General features: G+C 37.7%; 1 protein-coding gene across 1 annotated transcript; it reads left to right on the top strand.

Moving 5' to 3' along the window:
• The first annotated feature begins 959 nt into the window (after positions 1-959).
• Positions 960-9,614, top strand: urm1 (ubiquitin related modifier 1). The gene is made up of 5 exons (XM_055040354.1): positions 960-1,013; positions 2,600-2,670; positions 6,676-6,757; positions 8,415-8,463; positions 8,994-9,614. Exons 1-5 carry the CDS (start codon positions 979-981, stop codon positions 9,060-9,062), a joined length of 306 nt encoding a protein of 101 aa, XP_054896329.1. The 5' UTR covers positions 960-978; the 3' UTR covers positions 9,063-9,614.
• The last annotated feature ends 6,967 nt before the right edge of the window (positions 9,615-16,581 follow it).

The following is a 16,581-nucleotide window of genomic DNA, read 5'->3' as shown; positions in this document are numbered from 1 at the left end:
AATAAAATGAACCCATAAAAAAATCAGTCTACAAGAACCTTCCCTGAGCTGACATTTGGTTGTGACATGTTAGGAATTGGAAAGCTCTACCAAGGTGGTAACTCAAAGCTGAAAAAAAAAAAAAACTTTTGTGAGTAAAATCTGGTCTAGACATTAAAACATCCAAATTTCCTAACCATGCAAATTACTTCTGTAGAGGAACACTGGTTTCAACCACTCATGGTTATACAAGTGATGATTTATCAGCAACCCCCTGTGGAGAATTTTACATTTTATAATGCAACACCCACTGTTTACCCCACAAGCTTTTGCTTTTAATTTTGGCCCATTTGTCCTGACAGACCTGGTGTGACTGAATCTGGTTTAGAGGCAGTTTTGCTGAAACACACCTTTATAGCTCTGTCCTGTCCATAAATATTTTATGGGCTTGAAATTGGGCCTTTAGCCATTTAGAAACATTGACTTTGTAGTAGTAGTAGTACAATTTATTTAGCTGTGTGCTGAGTATTTCAAAGTAATGTTCTTTTCGTCTTCTGTTTTGTAAGATCATTAGTCCTCCTAAAGTAGAGCACACCCACACAACATGATGCTGCCACCGCTGTGATTTTCAGAAAGCATTATTGTTTTTAGCTTTATCTAAATACAATAAAGACAAAAACAAGCAAATAAACACAAAACGGAAGCTCCCATCTACATTCGGAGCAGATTATTGGAATGATCTTTATATCTTTATCTTTATAAATACATTACGCTTTTTTTGAAAAAAGATTCAATGAAAAGGGGAATAAAATGTTTGATGAATAACAATGAATATTATGAATATAATATACAACAGGGGAAAAAAAGAAGCTATACCTTATTAAACTCAAGATGAAAATGAAACGTCCTTCAAATTGAGAGTAGCCATGGTTACAGAATACCGACAGAATACGTTACTTCCGCCTTAGCCTTTCGTCACTTCCTGCATGTGCGGACAACATGGCAGCCCCCGTTGCTGTTCATCTGGAGTTTGGGTAAGTACATTTTTAACTTTCCCCGATTATTTAGACAGTATGTGTTTAGTTTTCTAAAACCGACACACTTATATGTTCACTGGGAATATATTACTGTCGTAAACCTCGACTGCCTTTGGCTGTTTAACGCTTCAACGAAGCAGAAAGGAGCAGAAAACAGTTCGGATATCTTGCAGATACATTTTCTCAGAGCAATAACAGAACATGTAATTTATTGCCTACATGGACCTTTTGCAAGTCAGCTAATCTCCGCATTTCAGTCGAATTCGTCCAGTCTGCACACACGGACTCTCAGCTTTTACTGTGCTTAATGAGCCCTGCAGAGCAGCATCAGCTCTGAGAAGCTGCTCAAAGGCACCACACAGACCTCAAAACAAACCCTCATTTCAACGAAAGCTCGGAGATTTAACTATGTTTTATCTCCATTCATTCATGTAGTCGAATTTATATTCTGAAAAAAACCTTAATACGAAACATATGTTAGTCCCAGCCTGCCAAAAGCCTGTTTAATTTGAAGAAAAATGACTCGGTCTGCAATTCTTTTATTACGACTGAATTAGTTAAAAGAAAAAAAAGGAACAGTCTCAACTTAATAGGAGGTCATATAAAGATCATAAAGTTCCAACATTTTATTCTTTGATACTTTATTCCTTTTTAACTGCAGATGTGTTATATTGACAATGTAAATACATAAAAAAAACCGTACTAAATATTTTAAACGTTTCACTAATCGTTTAAATTATTTAAAAACGTATAGAATATTTCTTATGAATCTGTGTTGCTCACTGATCTATAACGTTAGAGTCATATTACAAAATATATAAAATATAATAAAATATATAAAATATAATAAAATATGTGATTAAACAGTTGCCCACTTTATTATGTTGGTCATCTACATAATAAATTACCCATAATAGATTACCCACGTTTTCATTGGACCAGTTACCCTTGTAATGAATGTTAGCAGTGTTTAGAAAGGACTCAGTTTTATGAATCACATCAATGTCCTCCTTATAGAGCAGGGGTGTCAAACTGCAGTCCTCGAGGGCCGGTGTCCTGCAACTTTTAGATGTGCCTCTGCTGCACCACACCTGAATAGAATAATAGGTCATTAGCAAGGCTCTGGAGAACAAGGAGGAGGTAATTAAGCCATTTCATTCCAGTGTTTTGTACCTGTGGCACATCTAACACCTGCAGGACACCGGCCCTTGAGGATTGGATGTTGACACCCCTGTTATAGAGGGTAACTTTCTACATAAAATTATGCATGGATGTCTCCTCTTACGAGTGCTTTTTAACTTTTCAATCATTTTTTGAGTCATTTTTCTTCCACTCAACTTTCTGATTGTCTTTAAACCAGGAGCTTCTTTTGCAATTAACTTTTGTGGCTTACCCACCTTATAGAGCGTGACTTTCTGCTGAATCACTGTCTTGTCATAAATTCCCATAATTGTGTTTGGCATTATGCAATATTTCTCTAACTAAAATCCTTTTATATTTAAGCTTCCACATAAATTTGTCATTAGGTTTTTGGCGTATCACAGTTTAATTTTTAATATTTAACTCCTGGTTCTTTTATTTAGAGGAGGAGCAGAGCTCCTTTTTGATGGGGTCAAGGAACATCAGGTGACTCTACCGAGCCAGTCTGAACCATGTGAGTATCACTTGTCACCTTAAAATACAGCAGTTAAAACTAGAAATAAGTCTTCCAGTTCATATACAAACCTAGCCTTGACCTGGCCACATGTACACCTGCATAGGGTTACAATGCAACTTCATGTGCATCAGAACAGATAAGTGGTGATTAATTGTTTTCTATGTTGTAGTAAGCGGCTATATTACTTGCACATCTGCTAGAGATTTGTTGCTCATTGATACTTTTCAGTGTTGGAATTGCTCCACTGTTTTCCTACATAGCTTTATGTCAAAGCTCAAATAGTGAGCTTTGAGTTGAATCATAGTATCTGTATGTTTAGATTCATTGTCCTGCTTGAAGGAGAACCTTCACCTCAGATTCAAAGCTGCCTTTTACAGGATTTTTAGCTTGTATATATGAACTCCATCCATCTTCGTATCAGTTCTAACCAGCTTCGATATCCCCACAGCATGACGCTCCTGCCATGTTTCACTATGGAAGTGGTGCATTCAGGGTGATTTGCAGTGTTATGTTTTCCACTAAACATAGTGTTTTGCATCAGTGCTAAAAAGATCAATCTAAATTGATCAGAGAAGCTTTTTTTTGAATAATATTAATGATTTGTACTCTTGCTTATAAAAAAGCTATTGAACATACATGGTTAATGGGTATTTCATTTAGGGATCAGATATAAAGGGACTGATTCTTTACAATTTTTATATTTTAGTTGCAATACAAGATAAGCTCATAAATTAATGCATCTTTTTCAGTCCATTTTACAACCATAGAATACTTAACGTGAGTCGACCATAAAGTCCTATTAAAACCCATTGAAGATTGTTCTTATAACATGAAAAAATATAACCACATTCATGTGAAACGAGTACTGAGAGACAGTGTATGATGTCAAAAGACCAAATATCATTTAGTTCTCAGTTAAGCAAAAACCTTTTTGTCTCAAACATCAAAATAAGATTTTATTTTCACATAAACTCTCACGTTCATACATATATGTTGCAATTTTCACAAGACATAGAAGGGGCAACAAAACAATAATAAAAATCTCTACTGGGTGATTTTTGTCTGTGTTCAGGACAAATGGGGGGAATACGCGCCTCTGCTTTTTGGTGAACCAATGGCTGTTCATGCAGGGTGCTGATGTTACCACGACAGCACAGAGACAAAAGTTGACCAGAACAGGGAATGTCTGACCTTGCTCCACCAGATGACCTATAGGTCTCTGTGTGTGTCAGGAGCTTTGTTTCTTTTCAGTAATAGTATTTCAAATCCTACATTTGCAGGCAGGCAGGCATTATAAACATTTTGACTCTTTTTTTTGAGCGTGCTGGTTTTGAGCAGACATCCAGCCTGGCTGAGTTGGCTCTCTGAAAATATCTTAACCTATATATCTGAGGGTGTGTATGTGTATATGAGCACAGAGGGGGGATGCAGTGAAGGTTGATATAATTGGTTCTGAATCCTTCATATTTCTTTTTTGACCCCGACCAATGATTGATGACCCTCAGCTGAAAGACCCGTCCCCCCTCTTGTTTGCACACACGCAACAAAACCCCTATAGCCAGAGGATCCCCCCAATTTTTTTTTCCCCATTTTGCCCATTACATCAGCAGATAGATGGAACCCTGCTCCTCTCCTTCCCCCTTGCACACATCTCACATGACGGTGGTAATCACATTAAAACAGAAAAGCGAAAAATGGAGTTGAATAAAGCATGTTCGCAAAAGAAAAGGCTTTAGTATTAAATAAACATCAAAATGGCGCCTTTTTGCTCCCCTCCCCTTCTACACAGCTGTATCCCAGGGTGCACTGGGATCTTGTGACGCATGTTCTCCTCTATCATATACGTCTCTTCTCCTCTACCTGCACTGCAAAGTGTATTTGAAATTGTTCAAAGCTGAAACTCTTGCTGTTATTTCATCTCACTTTGTGACCTGTTATTAAACCTATGTGACATTTTAGAGGCGTTGATATTTCTTTTACAAAAAAGCTAACCAGATTGCAGACACTTTGTTTTTATTGTGCAAATATAATATGGTTGTCTGTGTTTCCTTAAAGAAAATACAAAAAAATAGGGAAAGCGATAATGAGATAAGAGGGGGAGTGGAACTTTCATGTCCGGAGGGGTAGTGTGTGTGGGTGTGTGTCTGCGTGTGTGAGAGATAAAATGAAAAGGTAAATGGGAGAGAGTGAGTAAGAGGTAATGGTAGAGAGAAATCCTAAGAGTCAAAGGCAGAGGGCACAAAGAAGGAGTTATGATGGGTACAGTGATTGCTTCTGTTTTTAGCCACGTAGAAGTGCAGGTCAGTAACCACCCGTTACTGTGAGTGTGTGTATGTGTGTGAGAGAAAGTGTGAGTGCGCATTGGTTGCAAAACAGGACTCTTTTATTACATGGAAGTCATTATAAACTATCATGCAGTTCTGACCGGACAGACGGCACTTTAGTTAATCTGAGTCTTATTTAGAAACCCAAATAATCTGCCGTGTGTGTTGTCCTCAAAGCTGCAGAGACCAGACAGAGGTAGGTTTTTAGAGCAAAGATTTATTTCATATGTTCAATATTTTATTTTGAATAAACAAAAATATAGAAACACAAATCTCACTTAGTCCAGAGTAAAAAAATCTGCATTAGAATAACACAAATCTTTAAACATGGGATTTTTTTGTAGATTATGTATATGTATGTGACAGCTTCCCATATCCATCCCGTCATGTACACAGCATATAAATATATATATTTGAAGTTTGTTTAGCATTTTACTAAAATGATTTCATGAAAAAATGTCTAGATATGAAGTAATCTCTGCTTGTTCTCCATCTGCGCACTAACAGCTTCCTGCTGCAGCTTTAACCTGCTCCTCACACCTGAATCCCTATCCTCCTCCTCCTACCGCTGTATTCCTCTCCTCTCTTCATTTACGCTCCCTCTTTCCACGTTTGAACCCCTCGTCTCCTCTGTTCTTTTGTATGAAGCAGTCAAGTTCAGCGATTGAATTTAATTTAATCTGAGCGTGTGTGCAGCTACCTGCAACTGTAGACCTGCGGTCGAGCGATACTTGAGTTGCAGAGTAATACACAGTTATCAAGCAAAACCCATCTGAGAATTGTGGAAATTGTCATTGTTGTCTTTCCTTGCCTGAGTATCTGTCCTCCTTCTCTTATAAAATATCGCTGAATACTGCTACGCCACGTTAAATGTTAAAGGGAATGGTTGCTGTAAGCATTATGGATTCACAGTTGCTGTTTTAGTGGGGATTTGTCCTTTAAGCCCTGCTTCCATTGCTCAGTCTGAGCGAGGTTCAGCCTTTTGTTGAGACAAGGTCAGTCTGATTGTTGACGAGGTCAGACTAATAGAAAATGCAGGCGTGGCTTATAATTAAGCTAAATGGAGAAGCCTTGCATCTAATGTGCAGCAAAAATTCAGCAAAGAGAAAATGTTATTTTATTTTTTTAATTCAAACGAAAGAAGCATGAAATTATTTAAAAATAGTCAATTAAAATTTTTTTATATATGAATTTTAACCCATTAAATTCAATATTAAGCCCCTACGTATTTACATTCATCATTGGTTTGACTTCTACATTTAAAATAAATAATATTTGTGCTGCTGTTCACAGTTTATTCTAGACAACCTTCCCCCTTGCAACTAGCATCCCCTTCTCCCCCCTCTCCTCTACTTACACTTATAAATATACATACGTGGGCGCAGAAATTTGTGCACCCCCCACCCCACCTGGTGCCTCTGTCGCGTCACATCGACCAGGAGGCTGGAACCATGCACCTTGACCCCCAACCCCTGACCTGCGACCTGCGTTGTCTGCATGTGTTTGGGTTGCGTTTGTGTGTGTGTGTGTGTGACATAAATCTGTTTCCTGCAGCCACACTGCTGGGGTCTTCCTTTTGTTCTTATGGATAAAGGAAATGGTGAAGTTTTAGAAGATGACATCTAAAGGTAAATGTTTTGGAGGGAGTGTGATGGAAATGTGTGTCTGTGGTTTACAGGGGACATGAAGCAGCTGCTGGTTTGGATCCAGCGGAACCTGCTGAAGGAACGGCCTGAGCTCTTTGTCCAGGGAGACACAGTGTGAGTGCACTTGACATACACTTGATCTGCGGGTATTGGAAGCTTAAATACTCTCCACTGAAACAAAATTTCTGGAATCTTATGTTAAAATCACACATTTTGTTGCAGGAGCTTGTATTTGTGACAATTCCTTTTTTTTTTTTTTTTTTTGCGTGATTTGGTTTTGAGTTGGAGGCCTCAGTGACGTGATGACGCCACACTCATGTTTGTGCTGGTGTGTGTGGGGTTCTCTGCAGTCTTATAGGACTGGCTGACTTTTACAGCTGCCTTTGTTCGCTACTATTTATAGCACTGCCTAACCAATGAATGGAGAAAAAGCTGGCCTACCTACAAACCTCACCGATTAGATTAAAGCTGGACATGTTGGCCGCACACATTTTCCTTTTTTTACCCAAAACCCTATCATTTAGATCTATTTTAAGTCTTGTTGGACACTTGCAATGCTTGCTTTGTCCTTGATTGTTTTCCATGTTTTGTTTTTTATATGTGTGTGTGCGTGTGTGTTTGTTTTCGGCTTTCTCTTGCTTTGCCCTTTCTTGCTGACGTCAGAGACGATCTGTGTGGTGGGTAGGAACACTATGAGAGCCATCATCAGTGTATGCGTCCAGCATTATCCCAGCATGCACGACTAACTCTCTTAAAAACATCCGTTTGGAAGAGCTTTTTTTTTTTAGCTGTGTCAGAAAATATAGTCCTCTACAACTTATTTATATGAAACTACAAATTTCCAGTCACACTCTTATTTTTTCACAAAATTCTTAAAAAGCGTATTTGTATAATTTGCTCCTCTTCGATGTCAGAATCAGCCAGCTTTTTATGTCAGCCTGCTGGGTCAGTTATGCTGTATGAAAAATGATTTATATCTATTTACAGCTGAATTAAATATAAAGAACCCAGATAAATATAAAGGAAGATTTCCTGAAAACTCTGTGTCTACATCATACATTCTGTGTCTATTATTTAGTGATTTGTTATGTAAATTACACTATTTCGTGGGGGGATTTTTGTTGCACTCTTTATTGTTATTTTGATTCCACTGTTTTACATTTCATATGATATTAAGATAAGTCTGTTTATTGTTAAGCTAAATATTTTCTGTTGTAATAATGTTTTGCCTGCCTGTTTTGAACCTCTGCAAAGCACTTTGTATTGCATTTAACTGTATGGAAATCAACAAAATGATAGAGAAAAACAGAAGACTTCTTAAATATTCATTGAATTAATATCAGAAAAACAAACAAAAAAACTTCATGTTTCTTAATACAAACATCTCTAATGTGACCTTAAAAGAGTAAAGAATTCTACTGCACATATTTATTGCATTGCAGTTAAAAAATGGCTGAAAATGTTTTGTTTAGACATGATATTGTTTCAGGGGTATTCATTGGTTTTATTTTATTTCTAAGTGAAAATGGCGAGGCTTAAATTAAAAGGACTTAATGGTAAACATTTTTGACAGAAATCAATCTAGTTGAATATTTTTTCTAGTAGATTCTCAGCGTGACTTGCAGAAGCAATTTCCAGTGAGCTATTTTTGATGTGAGCTCCTGCTCAGGGCTTGGAGGCAGTTGTCTTGGGTAACTTTAGGTATTTTCTGCGTTTCTGTGCGTTACATTTGGGACAAGCATTTGACTTAAAGCGATGCATTTTCCCACAGGAGGCCTGGGATTCTGGTGCTTATCAATGATGCAGACTGGGAGCTAATGGTGAGTCCTTGGAGTCACGTTCACTGTCAGATGATGTGGGGTGGATTTAGGTGTGTGCACGCGTGTGTTTGTGTGTGGGGGGGATGCATGACATGTGTAACATATTGTCTGTTGATCATCAAATGATCTCAGATCATGTAAGTTAAACTGTTTGTTCAAAACAGAGGAAAATTATGACTTTTTAATTTGAGGCGGGGACAACCTGCATATTTGCTGATGCAGAGAATTGAGTTTGCTCGCTTTCTCCCAGTCAGTTATGGCTTCATAAAATGTGGAAGCAGCTTGTCCTTGGGGTCTCATAGCTGAACACATATTTAGATTCGCACGTGGCCTGAACGGCACAGTTTTAAGTGAATTGATCTGATTATAACACTCGGCTCAGGGTGTAAATAAATTGAGAAGTTTGTCATTGATTGAACCCCACTGGGAGCACTGGAGGAATAGATATATTCATATTAATAAGCACAGTTATTTCTCTCTCGTCTTGAGCCTGCAATAACTATTGAATATTTTGTGTGTTTAAACGTCAGGGGGAGCTGGACTATCAACTCCTAGACCAAGACAACATTGTTTTTATTTCTACGCTTCACGGAGGATAAATAACTAAAAGGACAGACATCACGATGATGTGTATAATACATATATAACAGTTCCAGACCTCTGCACCCTTCACTCCCCTTTCTGTTCTCACATGCAAACAACAACTCACCCTATTGGACGCTGACGACGCGTCAACGCCATCATGAAGCATACAGCTGATACTGTTCAGCAGGAATGAGGGGAATTTCAGAGTTGGCTTCTGAAAACCTGGAATTTTGCCTAGTTTGATCAAACTAGGCAGGTAAAAAGTCACCCCAGAGTTTCCAGTAACGACCAGCATTGAAAACAATATATCACTATAATCTTGGACACTGAAACTCTTAAATACGTGGGAATATAATCTCATTTTTAAACTATTGACAAGAAAAATTGAAGTTAAAGACAGGTTTGTTTGATATTTTAGTGAACTGTCTTTAGAGCTATACCTTATGTTATTCATCATGCAAATACCAACATTTTCTGAATTTTTTTTTCTTACTTCTATTGAAATTGATGTAATTTTTTTAACATTTAAATGTATGTATTATTTTCCAATAAACTGAAATGAAAAGACTGAATTTATGTGGCATTTTTCCAGTCACAAAACACTTCACACCAGAACCACAAATACACACACCTTCATAAACTGATACACAGATTGCTCTATGTGAGTTGAGGGTAGTGCCTTGCCCAGGGCACAGTGACAGGTGGCAGGAGACAAGATTCACACCCACAACTTTTGGATTGCAAGATGACTGTTACACTGACTGTATTATTATTATTATTATTATTATTATTATTATTATTATTATTTCAAGGCAGGAATATCTTACAATACAACAACAAAAAAAATAAGATTGAAAAAGCAATTCTAGTAGTGCTCTATTTATATTTTTATAGCTAAATAGATTATTTTATATTATTGTATATTTAAAAATAGAATTTCTTCAACCTATGATAAATTACAAAATGAAACAAACATTTTAATTGAATTTTAGCATACATATTTGTAATTTTTGGTATTAGTTTATTATACCATTATTGCTATTGATGTTTTTTTCTTACCTAAATTGCCATAAATTATTATGTAATGTATTTCAAAAATTTGTTTCAAAAGGGGTAATTTTGTCTCTATTCTCTGTATTAACAGTATTTTTTGAAAGTTGTTTTAAAACATTAACTGCTAGTTGATTTCAATTGATCAATTTTTTTTCTATAGATATCCTTTTATATTCTAAATTCATTAACACGCCGCTCACAGAAACCTCTCCAAATGTTTTTTTTTTTTTTTTTTTTTTTTTCCCTAATTGAGACCCAAAAGCACCTTTCCATATTTGATTGCTTATAAATCGATTAAAGCGCAGATCTGTGATCCCGCCGCACTTTTATGATGATTAGACTCAACTTGGGGCTGATTGTTACCTCGCTAAAGCCACACTCAGATGGACTATTCATGCGAAGAGGTGGAGGATGGACATACAGGGCGTGTGTGTGTGTGTGTGGGTGGGTGTGTGTGTGTGTGTGTGTGCGCGCGCGCGAGATGGTGTGAACTACAGGACCACTGCGGGAGGTCGAGGTCTCGCCTCCGGGCTGCCCTCTCTTGAACGCCCGAGGCGACCTAAAAATCCTTTTTCTCGGCGGTGGAGTCCGATTTGCAACGGGAAACCGGCCCATAATGGGCAGCAGAAAGGAAATGCTAATGAGGCTTGTGAAGGGGGTTCGAGAGGAGAAAGTGTTGCACTGTGTCAGCTGCTGCAGGATCTACCGAGGCTGCATGTCTGCGAGGGACACGCTTACAAAGTGGAGGGAAATGATCCCACGCATGTATCTGCAGCTGCATGCGCGCTGACGCTGTTTAAAATGAACGTTCAGTTTCATTAAAAAAAATAATAATAATTGCATAGCCTATATATTTAGACATTTTACATATTTTAATTTTCCGTGGTTAAATCAAGATTATTCTGTCAACTTTTTATCTATTTTTTTGTATGGGATTTGCAAATTCAGAAATAGTGGATAATTATTTAAGGTCACAGCTTGCGCACCGGCTGCTCAGCGGGAGAGATGATGCTCGACCTTCCTGCCCTCAGCATCATAAAGACATGGTCAGTTCACAGCAGCTCAGTCTGAGGTAAACAGACAGACTGTAAACAACGAGGACGAATTAAGTGTGAGGCTTTGCATTTAAAGATCAAGCTGGGGGGCGGGAGGAGAGTGATGAAAACCTTTAAGGAAAACCGTGAAACCTTTTTTCTGTTATAACATTGAAATCAAAATTGTTAGAAATGGAAAAATGTTAAATGTTTCATTCTTACTGGAGAAACTTTGAATGGCACTGTTTAAGAGAATCTCACCTGTCCACTTTTTCACCTGTTTTTCTTTTCTTTTTTTTTTTTACCTTAACCAAAATATTTCCTCTTAAGCAAACTATCGCGAGAATTTCTCATTTCCAGGCGCAAATGCCTTTGAAAGCTGGGTTTGGTGCACAGGCATTTAAAAACGAATTGAAAAAATACAGATCTACTGAATTGTGGTTTAAATGAAGTCATTAATTTACTTTTTAAAAAACGAATGAAATGAAAGTCTCCTTGTATCTTCGAAAGCTTCTTTATTTTGGACAAACGAGACTGAGTCCTTCACATATAGCCTACTGTCAAATTTGCGCTGCATTTTGCGAACTAGAGCAACCGATGTGCATTAATCCTGGTATTAAAAGAGGTTAGCGTTTAATGTCCTACTACAATACACACATTGCCTAGGCATTTGTCCGTGTGTGTGTGTGTGTGTGTGTGGGTGTGTGTGTGTGTGTGTGTGTGTGTGTGTGTGTGTGTGTGTGTGGGTGTGTGTGTGTAAGAGAGAGAGAGAGAGAGTGGACAGTTGGTGTGTGTCTGTGTATATTAATTAGTCTATAAGTAACAGCAAAAAAAATAAAAATGAAATTGAAAAAGGACATTTTATAATTCTATTCTGAAAGAAATTAGCAAACGTTTTATTTTTAACAACAACAACAATAAGTTCTCAAAATGTTAGCAGTATTTTTGACTATATGCAGTTTCACTTGCTTTTTCCTCCTCAAAATGAAGCATCTGTCACAAACCGGGTCAAAAAGAGCCCCACGTAAATTATCAACTATATTTAATATCATAAGACATCAGTTCAGGATTGTTTGTGTGTTTTCCTTATTTTTAACACAAAGTATCAAAGCCTCAAATACAAATATAAAGGTGCAATAGACGTGCAATCTGCCACAAACTGGGCCAAAAAGTGTCCCACGTGAATCATCAATTTTGTTTAACATCGTAAGACATCAATTCAGGATTGTTTATATGTTAGCCTTATTATTTCTTTTTTTTTTTTTTTTTTACAGAAAGTATTGCACTTTCACATTTAATAAGATGCGTCACATTTCATAGAAAATAGCTTTAGGGTCCCTGCTGCTAAATGCGATTTAAAGATCCGGAGTGTTTATTCGTGGCACAAAAATATGTTGGTACATCCACGTTTTTTTTTTTTGAAAATACCCAAAGGTATGTTATTATTATTATTTTTCGTAAAATGACACTTTTCAACAACTAAGTTAAATTTGCGTCACACGGTTTGCCACCGTTTCCCCTCAGTCTTTGCTCGTGTCCGATGATTGGCTCATGTCACCAACAGCGTGCGCCTCCGTGCAGCGTGCAGGCCTCACGGTGAGACTGCAACCATATTTGCCAAATCCAGTCGATACATCAATGCACCCGGTCGATATTTACCGTTTAAAACACACAGTCTTGATTAGACGTTCGACAAAGTGTAAATACTAATCGGGCAAACACGCCGAAAACACAGTCTGAGGCAGAAAGAGGTTTTCCGTCACTTTATTGGCCCAGACTGGCGTTCATGTCCTCGAAATAACATGCAGATTTAGATATGCGTCTTACCTGCGAACGCTACAGTTACAAATCAAACAGAGACTCGGGGGCCTTTCTGCTGACCGTCTCGGTGACGTTGGAGGCCTGGAAGGCAGCAGTTGATGAATGTGAGCCTGCAGCAACAGATGTCCATACACAATTCTTGGGGCGGAATGGGATTTTCACTCAAGAATTGCGTTTGGACAATCAGTCGCGAAAGACCCTGTATGCATATTCTCTATCCACCGGACAAAAGGCGTGGGGGTAAATGAAGTGATAATAATTAAAATAAATAAAGAAATACATAGGAACTCACACCGACAGTGCATGCGTGTGGGGCAGGTTTTGGGCCCCCTGGTTGCACCTGCTGCCGCTGCCCTCATGCTCTTTAACAGTGACGCAGAAAGCTGTTTTCCATTTCTAAAGTGTTGCTGTTGTTATAATTCTGCTCAGCTTTGCCTCTTAGATGTGCAATTTCTTGAGAAAAGCTCAGAATTTAGTCAGACATTTCCATCTGCGAGGTGTTGCAGCAGGATGCATGCAGCACTGGAACAACCTGTGGTACAACTTCCACTCTCTTTCTGAATACCATCAAACGTTTAAAACATCCAAAGAGAAATAAATCACTTTTAAAACACCGTACAGAGGTATGTCAGCCTTTTGACTGTTTCTAAGCGTCCTTTATCTGCTTCGGTTTAGTTTTAAAGTTATCTTTGCAGTCCTTTAAAATGGCTGAATGAACATTGCAGTTTTAACCAAAATGACATTTTTAAATGTTTTTTTGTTATAGTCTCGTAAGCAATTGCTTTAAAAAAGGAGTAAAAATATCTGTCCACCAAGAGAGCGGCAGGGAGAGAATCAACGCAATTCCTGCATCCGTGTGTGCAGAAAAGAGGAAAACTCCTCACTTCTGGTGCCTCAAGGTGCAACACAATGGTTTTCCACGGCTGTTAAATTACTGAAAAAAATCCCCCTCTTGTTTGAATAGAGGGACGTCGGGCGACTGTGGTCCTTTCCTCCGCTGTTGAAACCAAAAGGGGGCTAAAAAAAATAGAGATGGAAAGCGCTCTAGTTCCTGCTGGCGCGTCCTTGGTTCTGTTCCCACATCGTGCGTTCCCCCACGGATGTCTGTGCTCCGTCCAAACCCTCACCCCCTCTCGTCAGAAGCTGCGGAGCCAGCAGGCTTCATACTCTCCGGACAGACGCTCCTGCCTCCTCTCCACCCATCCTTTACGGGCTCTGACTGACTGACAAACTGTGCGGATGCGCGTCCCTCTGCACCTCCTGCTCCAACAATAAATGCTGCGGTTGCGATGCGAAGGCGGAGAGAGGACTGGAGAAGGTCTTCGCTTGGTACTGAATTTGAATAACACCACGGGGTGATAAATGTCCATTGTACTGCTTAAGTAATGAATCTCCGCTGTCCTCTGTGTCACACACACACACACACACAAACGCGCACGCACAGACGCACGCACACACGCCGGCAGCTGCGATGAGGGACCAGCAACCCCTCTTAAAGACACAACAGCCCCATTTTCCTTCCCTAAAAAGAGATTACAATCCGGACACTGTTTACTCTCTGGCCGCGCTGCATGACGTGTTGAATGTTTCTCTTTTGGCCCCCGCTCACTTGTGTGAGCAAACTAGTGCAACGCCGTAACCGGGCACTTGGAGATAAAGCGGTGCCTTCAGCGCCATGCGCAACCATTCTGCTCCTCAAAGGGCAGTTTACTGCAGGCCTCTGAGGAAAGTGACACAAAACGAGGGGGTTATAACATACTCATGTGACAAACGAGTGATAGGGCCACATTTATTCACTGATAAAACTAAACGTTCCACATTAGCCATAAAAATATTTATTTAGAACCTCCTAATATAAATATATAGATAGATAGATAGATAGATAGATAGATAGATAGATAGATAGATAGATAGATAGATAGATAGATAGATAGATAGATAGATAGATAGATAGATAGATAGATAGATAGATAGATAGATAGATAGATAGATAGATAGATAGATAGATAGATAGATAGATAGATAGATAGATAGATAGACGAATAAGTGAGAAGGAATTTTAATAAAGTTAATGTTAATAGTTTTAACATGTAATATACTTAAATAAATTAACAAAATCCCCACGACCTCTTAAGATGTCATTATCTTACTGATATCAAGGTGTGCAGATGTTTTTAAAAGTTATGATATGAGGACTTTGGGTCCATTCCCACTGTTTGAGGTCATTTTAATGACATGTCACAGTTGGTGCTGGAATGACCACATTGGAGCATAAAGTAATGCTGTGCTGTCTCTGCCCTGCCTGTGCTGCAGACTGCTGGTCAGCTGGCTGAAAGTGGGTTTGACCACAGTTTTACAGAATGTGTAACAAAGACCAATTTTTGTTTGGACCTTGTTTTCATCCACACAGCAGACTGTAAAGATAATAATGATACGGCATACTTTATTATCAATCAAATGTCTATAAAATGTATTTATTTTTCTTCAATATCTTGCAAGAAAATACCACATAAGATGTATTTAAATATATTTCTCAAATAATAAACGTGAGAAAGAACATATCCAAAGCTGTAGTTTTAAAAGAACAATTGGCAAACTTGAAGTACTTTGTATTCTATTTTCATTATTACAATTATTTTGCTACTGATGCACACAAATTTGACCTTAACCTCAATTTAACTGTTGCCAACATGTCACCTAAAAACTTCTTTAATAATCTTTTAGATCTAATCACATCCTCTTATTCCATTCATTCATGATTATTAATATTAATGTTTTTACCACCTCAACAGAAGCACATTATGCTGAAAATAAGTTTGGCTGAATGATTCTCATTATATGTGAAATTATCTTTTATATAAATAATATCATTTTACTGATTTTGAATGTGAGAAAGTTGACATTGTTGGTCTTTCTCTTTTTCTATTGAGAAGAATGTGATAAAAAAAAAAAAGAAAAGAAATCTGTTTTTATTACTGACTGTCCAAAGTTACGTATTTCCCGCCATTATCCAAAATACAAATTTTATTGGTTTATTAGCACGTCATGTTCACGATTTATTTCTGTCGTTTGCCTTTTTTTAATGTTCATCAAATTTTTATGTCAGCTAATCAGTAACATTTGAATGACCTAGTTGTTCCGAAAACAATGACGGTTTTGAGAACCTAAATACGCCACTTGACCAGAGTAAAGCATTTTTCTGGTTCTTTCCATACCACAAGATGGAGGCTAAACAACTTCTTTTTTTAATTTTATCCTCTCTGCTTTCTGCTTTCACAATCTTCTTTAAATCTTAAAGAGAAAACTCATGACACTTGTTTAATTTTTGACTTAAGCACTCATCTAATTGTTCAGATTTTTAGAATTAGCGCTAGTGCTTTTATTTTTGTGAGTTTTCTTATTTATTTAAGTGATTAGTTGACATTGATGTGATTCATAATGAAATTCTTTCTTGATTACAATAATTACCACATATATTTAACACATAACTCATTATTTTGCATTTTCTTAATTGGTCTGGTATATACAAAAAAAGTCATACTTTGCACCAAAGTTAAATTCTGATACAAAGAAAAACTAAATAGTTTATATTTTTAAAAACAGTGAAAATGAGATAATTATGAAG

This window comes from Poeciliopsis prolifica, unplaced genomic scaffold (assembly GCF_027474105.1).
Source record: "Poeciliopsis prolifica strain line A6 unplaced genomic scaffold, Auburn_PproV2 SCAFFOLD015, whole genome shotgun sequence".
In the NCBI taxonomy this organism is placed as follows: Eukaryota; Metazoa; Chordata; class Actinopteri; order Cyprinodontiformes; family Poeciliidae; genus Poeciliopsis; species Poeciliopsis prolifica.
Note: the sequence above shows the minus strand (reverse complement) of the source record. Positions and strands in the feature narration are given on the sequence as shown.